This window comes from Charadrius vociferus, unplaced genomic scaffold, assembly GCF_000708025.1.
Source record: "Charadrius vociferus isolate BGI_N301 unplaced genomic scaffold, ASM70802v2 scaffold49, whole genome shotgun sequence".
Classification (NCBI taxonomy): domain Eukaryota; kingdom Metazoa; phylum Chordata; class Aves; order Charadriiformes; family Charadriidae; genus Charadrius; species Charadrius vociferus.
In genome coordinates, this window is record NW_009661375.1 from 4,592,460 (window position 1) to 4,602,746 (window position 10,287).

General features: G+C 43.9%; 1 protein-coding gene across 1 annotated transcript in view; it reads left to right on the forward strand.

Annotated features, from left to right (window-relative positions):
• CDKN3 (cyclin-dependent kinase inhibitor 3) overlaps positions 1–6,931 on the forward strand; it is an 11,556-nt gene extending 4,625 nt beyond the window's left edge. The window contains 7 exon segments of the mRNA XM_009893951.1: positions 82–219; positions 760–815; positions 2,292–2,336; positions 3,378–3,600; positions 4,513–4,544; positions 5,436–5,539; positions 6,845–6,931. Of these exon segments, the coding sequence (XP_009892253.1) occupies positions 82–219; positions 760–815; positions 2,292–2,336; positions 3,378–3,600; positions 4,513–4,544; positions 5,436–5,539; positions 6,845–6,931 (685 nt within the window).
• Positions 6,932–10,287: the final 3,356 nt, after the last annotated feature.

Sequence of the window (10,287 nt, forward strand, 5' to 3'; positions counted from 1 at the left end):
GGGGATAGTTCAAACCTGAGGCGGCCGGGGAGCAGCGCCATGGTGAAGCCGGTGAGGGCCGGGGGCCGCGGACCGCCTCAGCGGAGGAGAAGGGAGGCGGCCCCCAGGTGAGTTTCTCGCTCTCCTCCCGCCTTAGCCCTGCGCGATCCCAGCGGGTGGCTTTGACTCCTCTGACGAAGAGGTCGTTGAGGAAGACCTGAGGCCGCTCCCTATCTCCTGGTGAGACGCGCCCCGCGGCCTTTCCCCTCAGAAACCCTGCGGGAAGTTTGCATTAAATCCCTCTCCTGTGAAACGGGAGGTTTTTTTCTGGAGGAAGCCCGTGCGGGGCTCAGGTGGGCTGCCAGGGCTGAGGTTGTGATTGGCCTGACGGTGCCCCTAAAAGGGATTAAGTTGGTGCTGGTGAACTGCCAGTGGATGTGGGGCCAAGTCTGTTTTTGGAAGCGTTCACTAGTCACTGTCGGTTGTGCTAGCCCAAATGTCTCGGTGCTGAGGTGGGGATTTGTCAACACTTTCTCTCCTCCTCTTGGGCAGGGGTATATGATGAAGTACAGTACCAAACATGTGATTCCCTTCTCTGATGTTGTAGAAATAACACTGGAATGCTTCCATTTTGTTCTTAAAATTGAATTATCAGTAGGTGACTCTTCTCATGGTCCCACAGAAAAGGAATGTCTGGTAGTGAGTTCTCTGTTGATAGTGAGTTACCTCTAGTCAAACAATAAAAAATTCTAGTTTTATTTATTTTTTATTTCCCCAAAGGCTGTCTTTGTCTCCTGTCTACTCTTCTAAATTCCTGGGACTGTGTTCCCTTCCAGGTAAGAAGCATTCACTGAAATTTGCAGGCAGGTTTGAAGCTGAAGAGAGGTAATACCTTGTACCCCAAAATTCCGTGTTGCATCTACTTGGTGGGGTGACTATTTTTGTAATCTACCACTAGAATAATTGTTTCGGAAATACCAAAGCTAATCTAGAGAATATCTTAATGCAAGATTATATGGTAAAAGAAGAGTGGCCATCTTCCATTGTCAGTTAAAATATTTGGTTTTTTAGCCTGGCTTACTGGTTATAACAAGCAACAACAGTCAAACAGAATTGCTTTGACAAATAATTCCTTTATAAGATATATTGGGCTTAAATTACACCCACTCACTGTGCTGACAGTTCTGTACTACTCTCCCTTAGTCTTTGGGTTGCGCTACCGTGGCCATAATATAAAAATAAACATATAAGCTTTCACTGTATTTTTAACTACCAAGACTGCAGCCATGGTGAATTTATTGTGGTCACAAAAGAAATAGAACTGCTGGTGGTGACAATGTGAACTTTTCCTACTTCATTTAAAGCAGTTACTTGACTTTTATTGGCCAACTCTGAGAAATACAAGCTTGGGACTAATACTAGACTAAAGAACTAGAAAACAAGTGTGGAATAATTTAAGGTATCTTGAAGCGAGCGATGGCCAGTGCTGATGAAAATCCCACTAACACTTGAATGCCAGTTAACATATATGCTCCAAAATAGCTGTGTTATGTTTTTTAGCCACCTGAGCTGTTCATGTAATAGCTGTTCAATCTTTATATGCTAACCTCCAGTCATAGCTCTGCCAATACTGCTCTTGATCTGATCGGGGCAGGCATAAAGATTGTGTGCCTATGGGGCTGCAAGTGAAGGAGGGGAGACAGAGGGAGGACAGAGTGCAAATATTTTGAGCAATTACATTTCACAAACCAAACAGCTGTGAATATCCCAGTGCAGTATTTGGCAGGGGTTGCAAAAATGCTGTGGTAGCATGACCTGAGGGAAAAAATGGAAGTGGCAGTATGTTGTGCTGAAGATTGAATAGTAAGGAGGATTTTTCATGGGATTTGTGCTGACTATTACAGAACAGGGGACTTACTTTCCTACCAGACAACTCTTAAGTGATCTGTGCCCAGCCCTTTTATTTGTTGGGGGTTTTTGTGTGGTGTGTTTTTGTTTTGTTTTGTTTTTTAAGCTGCACCCTGATTTATAATAACCAAAACTCTTCATCTGGAAAATGCATAGCAGCTTAAAAACTTGGGCAGGTCTGGTTTAATCCTATTACATTACAGTATTAAGCAGATAATGGTGTTTAAGATGTCTTCTGTGCTAGTGATCTATTTGCAAAAATAAGAAGTGTTTTATTTGGGGTATGGCTTTGTTGCTTGCTTTGGTTTTAGAGGGAGGTGCCTGAGGTTGTTCCTCAGCTGTAGCAGCCATTTCACAGATGTCACTTACCCGGAGTGGTAATTGTCATCCATAATTTGTTTTAGGTTGCAGGTTTAAGGATGTTAGAAGAAATCTTCAGAAAGATATAGGTGAGTCTTCTGGCCAGTGTATAAGTGCCCCTCGCTTCCATGTAATGGGCAAGAAAAATGTGCAGGTAAACTGAAAGCATAAGTTACTGGGAAGCTAGAGGTTTATTTTGTCCCAGTCTGGAGACTGCCGGAGTTGTTTATCTATCTAATCTGGGCGTAAGGATTCAGACACCAGGTGTCTAAAACATGGTTTGATTTTCGAGAGGTAATGGTGTTTTAATTGTACTTTTATAATGGATGCTGTAGTTGTCTGTCTAACACGCCACAATGTTAGAATGCAGGGCAGTTCTTTATAAAGTCTTCTGGAGGTATGTCTGACAGCAATGTCTATCTGAGTTTTGGCAACACTGTGCTTGGAGATGCAGCAAATATCTTAGTACAGTCACCGTTATGAGTAATAGATATCACTTTCAAGTGTGCAGTGTCAATTTCTCTGTGGCTTCTCTGCCAAATATTGGATAAGTAGTTAGGGTATTTCCGGGCTGAAGCTATACAGGCATCTGCATATCTTTCACAGTAACCATGAGGTCTGCTGAGTCATGTGCAGGAGAAGGCATCTTCAAAACAGTGAGGACCAAGATGAATTGCAAACTTGTAGTCTCCTCTTCCCAGAGAAAAGTGAGATTGGGATAGAAAAGATGAAGTCATGTAAAGATTTGTGCCAAGTATTCATCTGTAAACACTAGAAGAGCAGAGACTAATAGCAAAAATCCACAATGTTTGGACACAGTCACAGCTGGAGATGGGACAGAATCATGTTTAAGCTGGCAGCAGTTAACAGACTGTTCAGAGTGCTGGTGTGCTTTCTATGAGGCTTGTCTCAAGGCTCACTCTGAACTAAGAAAATTCCTCTCGTGTGTTACCTGAAAGCAAATGTGGGAGAGACTCAGTCAAAGTAAACGCTGCTCAAAGCAAAATTGCTAACTCCTATTGTCTTAACCTCAAAGATTAAACAACAGAATCAGTACCAAGTAGCTTATCTGTTTATCCTTAAGCTTAATAGGCTTTTGTTTATTTGCAAGTGTCTTGATCTGTTGGCAGAAGAACTACAGAACTATGGGACCCAGGATATATTTGTGCTTTGTACCAGAGGGGAGCTCGTAAAATACCGAGTACCAAACCTTATAGACACCTACCAACAGCATGGGATTTGTGTGCACCACTATCCTATTCCTGATGGGGACACTCCTGACATTGCCAAGTGCTGCAAAATTCTGGAAGACCTCAGAAGCTGCCTGGAAAGTAACCGGAAAACAATCATACAGTAGGTTCTGGTTGCCTCTCTCTCACCCCACGTTCCTGTAAAAGATACCATCTTCTCTCCAGATGCATGACCAGCTAAAACGGAATCCTGTCAAATGACAATTGCATTCTTTAGGGTTAGTTTAAGCTGTGAAAAGCTGCTTGTCTCTCCTCATGCACCCTCCTTTTGGAGTTAACTTGCCCTTTGCAAGATTTGAGTCTCCCATTTCCCCTTGCTCTGTCCAGCAAGTGCTTCAAAGGGTGTATTGAATGGCACTATATGACTTCCAGCTCTTGCCTAGCTGGATATCAGGTATACAATATATTTGTAAGCTAAAGCAGCTGTTGTCAGAGGATAACACACCCCTGGGCTGTTTATCAGGGACTCAGTGGGTTCCAGCAGTGCAAAATTTACTCTTAAATTGCATGAAACAGGTTTAAAGTAATTTCTTTAGACACTTGTAGCTGAGCTCAGGGTAGAGGGGAAGAGCATTCAGAGTTCTGTGTTCCCCTGAATGCTCATGCTGACAGCTCCCCGCGCAGACATCTGCTGAGTCCTTGGGCTTCCTGCTGGTGCAGAACCCTGCTGCTATTGTTAGCTCACAACTATCATCAAAGCCCACGTCTGGAGTAGGATTTAAAGAAAATGGAGATTGTTCATCTTCGTACCGTTTTCTGGCCTCCTGTGTTTTCGGGACTATTGCCACGAATGAAGGGGAACTTGAAAAGTGCAGTTTGTCTAGAAAGACGCTTAAAGAAGGTCTGAAGAATAAATGGGAGATAGCCTTGTAGGTATACTCTAATTGTCTTGTACCACTGCTCCTCTTGATTATATTAAGGCAAGAATTGTGTCCGTGTATTTATGTATTGAGGGTGCTCTGGGTGTTGCAGTGCACTACAGCTTGTTACAACTAAATGTTTTCTTCTCTTTCAGCTGTTACGGTGGCCTCAGACGCTCATGTCTCGGTAAGCAGCTGTCTTCCCCCTCTCAATGCCTGACTGACTAATGCGTCTTACAAACCCGTTCTTGTGAGACAGCACTGACTAAAGGAGCCAAATTCTGCTTGAAGCTTAACTATGGTTACAATGCAAACTGCCACTCTAGGTAGCAGGGTAGTTAATGTATTTCTTGAGACAGGTGTTGTCAAATGACAGGAACATTAGCTGCCTGTATAGAAACTGATGAGTGACATAAGTATGTCCTGGTATAGACCTGAGTATACAGGTGAGAGTGTGGAGGGTCAGGCAGGGTCAGTCTTTCAGTGAGGCTGATAGAAAGTTTTCTCTTACTTTCTGACTTTCTCCATTTCTACTGCAAATTTTAGTCTTGTCTGACTGATGGGATTGCACTTTCCCCTCTTCCCTGAACATCTCCCCAAGAAAAGGACATGAACCTCTGCATCTTTCTTCAGCCCAATGTTCCCCCTAAAGCTTTCAGGGGCATTAGTTATTATGTGCCCCAGAAGGAAGGGCTGCTGATATTGTTATTGCCACTAAAAGCAAATGTGGTCAGAAGACACAAAGGGGGGAATTAACTGGGTGTACTGGGTCTCATTCTTGAAAAGCCTAGAATTTGCCTCCTAAAAGCTGCTGGAAAGGCAGTGGGGAAACAGTGGGAGGGTTTTCACCTGTTTACAAAGCCTGCAGGCTTGGGCAGGAGCAGCAAGCAGATGGGGCCAGTGCCAAGAAATAGTATTCAGCAAAAGATCCAACAGATCTGTGACCCTGATAGGATGAGGTTGAGTTTTGCTAGAGTGGTTTTCATGGAACTAACCTACCGCTTACTGTGCAAAAGCGGTACTGTGTACAGCAAGAGATGCTCAGTAGCATACATGCATATATACCTTTCCCTTACAGTAGCTGCGTGTCTCCTGCTTCAGCTTTCGGACGTGGTGGCACCTCAGCAAGCGATAGACAGCCTCAGAAACTTGAGAGGCTCTGGGGCGATACAGACTATCAAGGTAATGAGGCTACAGCAGGTAATACACATGTTGAAACAAGAGCGGAAAGCTCACACAGTCCTCTCTTCCGCTTCAGAAAGGGATGCCTTTGTCTTTCTGAGATGCTCCACAGCCGGTGCCCCAGCTGTGCTTTTGGGTTTGAGCTGCTTCTAGCTTTCTGCTTTCATGCTGATTCTGTCTTGTCCTGCCTCTACTGAATTCAACAGCCGCTCTCCCTGTCTGCTCTTCAGCATCATTAGTAACTTGTTGCTTTCTCCTCCTTATCTCTGCTCATCACTCACTAAGCTATTCTTCCTTTTTCTGTTGCTCATGTTCTCCTCACAACTTGGACATCTGCTTGATTTTTTTTTTTTTCTGCCTTGGTTTTGTTCCATCTTCCTAACCCAACTAGCCACATTCATCTTCTGTAGCTATCGCTTCAATACACTGGCAGCCGTCTTTTAAGAAGTATCCCTAGCACTAGTGTTAAAACCTCCATGGAGGGAGGCTGAACATAACTGGGTTTTCTTGTTTTGGTGGGATTTCTAGCTATTCTGTTGACACAAGTCCTAGATGTTATGCTCTTAAAACTGTTCTATATACAGGAAAGAGGAGCTGACAAAAAGTTTTCAAGCTAGCAGTTTCTGAGGAGAAAGAGTTGCCTAAATACTGTCTCTTTGCTAGCTCTAAGCCTCTCTGGAAGGCAAATCTTGTTTAAACTACCTGTTGAAAACTAATTTTCAACAAACCCAGAGGGCAGGTGAGGAGCAGCTTGCATCCCTGGTTGAAGAGATGGGGAAGGATATGGACAAATGTTATAATTGGAAGCCCTCACAGCCACTTGGGGTGGGTGATCTGTCCTTTAGCCTCTGCTGACCAACATTTTTATCTCATTTTGAACACCTGTGTATTAATAATCCACATTATATATGACTTGACCTAAGAACCCTTACTGTAAACTGTTGTACATGATCATACTAGCTAAAGGCTGTGTTCTGCATCATGGACTCATGGACAGACTAATTCCCTTGGTGACTCAAATAAAGCAGCTTTGAATTCTGACATGAAGCACCCACCTACTCAGGACCATGTTTCGCGTTACCTTGAGCTCACAAGTGCCCTTTATGAGGAGCCAAGCCAGGATCCGTGTAATCCATGTCTGATGGTGAAAAAGTCCAGAGGATTTGGAGTAGGCACAAGAAGAACAAATAAACAGACTAGAGGGTGCAGTTTTCATCCTGGGGGTATCAAACAGCTTTTTAAGATGGGTCGTGTCCTTTCTGAAAGCATAGAGCACTCATTACAAATCTGGTTGTGCTTTTTCAGCAATACAATTACCTCCATGACTTTCGAGAGAACCTAGCTGCACATCTGGCAACAAAGGATACACTATTAAGATCGGTATCGCGATAACTAATACTGGTGTGGTGTATCTTTGTGGCTACACGGCTGCGGCAGACAGCTGGACAAGACGCCTCATTCCTCACCTTTACAGTTTCTCATCGCTGCTGCCTGCGCGACACAGCTGCCCACTTTCGTAAATGCAGTCTTTACTCACTGCCTTAAAAATACATGGAAGTGTGTTTGTGTTCATTGCTGTTCTGCCACAGGCCTGCATGCCTAATGAGCTTGTTTTCTATGCAATAATGAATCTTAGGCAATGTCTACCTCACTTTTACCACCAGCACGTGCGTCTGTTGCCACTGACGTGGTGCACTGATGTTCTCGTGTTGACATCCTATGGGCTGCTTCAGTGAACTTACCCCCTGGAAGGGAGGCCAGGCTGTCAAAGCAGCAGCTGAATTTCATTTTGACTTCATCTCCGTTCTACGTAGCATGACATTTGGGAGAAGCAATTGGATGTGAAGGCAGGGTATGGGAGGAAACAGGATAGTCTGTAACTCCTCACAGCTAAGCGCAGACTTCCACTGCTGCTAGGCTGGCTTCTGCACGGTGTGTAGGGGAAGAGATGAAAGATAACTCCTTCTCTACTGCCTTTGTAAGAGAGTCATGCTGGGGTAAAGTAGCTAGGTAAAAATTACATCACTGGAGCTCTCACAAAAAATCCTGCAGCTTCAGCTTTAAACCAAAGGAAAATCAAACATGAGAATTTTCCTGCTGGTGTGCTCATCCCTTATGAACTAGTGAGAACTCATTCTAAAATGTCACAGTTCCGCTTAGTGCCTTCAGTGGTATTTAGGGAGGAGACCCCTCGTTCCAACAAGAGCAGGTTTTACGCTGAAGAGCTGTGACAAACCAAGCGGGTGAGTTTTCATACGAGTTTGGTAGGAAGAGACACTGTGCTGTAGCTGTGTGGGTGAGTTTCTGGCACAGCACTCCGGTGTGCTAACACTAGAGAAAGTAAATAAACAGTCGGTGGTGGGCTGGAGAGAATCTCACAGCAACACACCAGTAACAGTCTGCATCCCTCCTGTTTACATATATCCACTCATAAAGACCAGAGAAGATTAACAGAGTCCTGAAGAAAACACTTAAACTAGTTCTGTCCTATTCTGAGGAGACTATAATCACCCACCATGGTGTCCAGGTGTCCTCTGATGCCCTGTGAGACAAGTTTTGGATCTTTTGGGAGGACAGCCAGCGTCACCTGTGCCATGCCTTTCACTGTTAGACAAACCAATTGAGTTGAAGAACTCCTCTGGGCTGAAGTCATTATGCAGTTGCTGGCAGCTGAGTGTCAGCATCCTGACTGTCCTCCTGCCTTGTCATCATCTGCTCTTTCTCTGTAGTTAATTCCGTAAGTGTTCCCTGCCCTCCCCCCCAAATGTTCAAGAAATGAGGTGGTTACCTGCCCAATACCAACACCACCAAGGCAGCACTGCTGTCCTGCTCCGAGGGTCACCTTCCTCCACCCCCCAAAGCCACAGCCTACACTTCCCTATTGCCTGCAGTGACATAGATGTTTATGGTGTATTTTAATAAAGTTTCAGTAACTTCTCAGGTCAGAAGTTGTGACATGAGACTCCACCACAGCACCAGTGGTTTTGAGTTGAAGTAGAACTCACTGCTTTGCTAACTTTAAAATTTGTAGCCCTTTCTTAACATGTTTGGACCCAGACACTGTAGCACATGTTTAAAGGTGATTTCTACTGATTATATTTAATGAGCTCTTACCACCATTCTCTTCTCCCCTCTTAAGGCAGACAACAGGAACTCTCCCAGTTTCCACAGCATGGAATCACTTACAGAGAATACTTTGCTCAGAATGTGTGTTGTACCTTCCCCAACACTCAAACAGAAATCACAAAAACAAAGTGTCTGTCCCTTCAGTGCTAAATTCTTGCAGCTGATAGTTTTCAAATATTAAGTATATATCAGATGGCATTTTAAGATTGCATAGCAGGAAACTTGCTGACAGGAGAAAAGCATTCTTTATTTTCTCCATAATCTCTTGCCTCCTGGAACTCCAAAAATCAGTTAATAACAGGTCCACAGTTTGAATGCGAGATGGCTGGTTACTCCAGCTATGTGTCACACGTGCATCTCCACACGCAGCCGTCGCCTTCACAAAGACCACTCAGGCAGAACTCAGAGGTGAAGCTCACATCCCTGGGTACAGATGACAACCTTCACACCACCTGGGTGCTGGCAGACACTGACCTTTTTTAAACATAAAAGTGCTGAACACAGTTTCTCAACAGCATTCTCTGAGGGACACTGCTGAGTGGTCATCGTGCTTCAACACGCTGGGTTCTTGTAGGACTTTTGAACTTCTAAGTTGCACTTCTGACCCTTCTCTGCAATGTTTTGACAGTTTAAAGACCTTTGAAATAAGAATACCTAAATTCTTCCATTCTCATGTATTTAACCACAGCAGGCAGGACAGACTCCAAATAAGCATTTTGCTCCTGGGTTAGTGGTAAATGCAAGTTCACCAGTAGAACTGCACTGTTTTCACCTCTGAATTCCTCTGTTCAGGAACATCCACGTGCACTTTTATGTGAGACATGTAAAGGCTGTTATTGACAGGATGCTGCAAGTGTTGCAAACAATCTGCCAACTATTCCTGGGTAAAGCCATTCCATGGCTGGAGGGGGTTTCAGAAGCAGCTATCAGTTGGACTCAGTCAATCCTCCACTGGTTATTCTGCTGTGTAACTTAGCTTAAATCAGCCCAAGCACCAAGGGAATGAGAGATTTGTTTGGAAAGCCAAGGAGAGCTGGAGGCTATGAGCCAGTAAGTCTCAATTAATAAATACACAAACATGAGAAAGGGTTAACTAGTTTTGCTTACACAGGCTGAAGTCATATCTTACAGCAGCCCCTGAAGGACCTCAGCAGCAGGAAAACAAAAATGATCCAACAGGAACAATATTCCCGAGTTTCCAAAAATTCTTCCGCTAAAAGCTCAAAAATTATGATTGCATAAGGAAGAAAATCCTCTTGTCAACTAACAACTGATTGAAAGGGTTTACAGAATAGGAATAACGAGTTTTGGGTAAACAGGGCTCCTCGCAGAGCTCCAGAGAGGCATGGGTTGGAACCTGTGCCTTTGCACAGAAAAAAAAAAGGGCCACAAGAGAATGATTGCAACTGCTACAAATGTTTTGGGACAGTCAGGGAAAAAAAAAAAAAAACCAAAAACACCAACCACAAAACCCCACAACTTTGTAGCCCTGAATGCTTGAGGAATAACGCACAGAAAAGTGTCAATAAATGCAAAGAAGGAACAGATGTGAAAAACAATTTTATATACAGAGCAATAAGCTGTCAGGTGTCTATTATTACTTAGGAGAGAGAATCTGAACT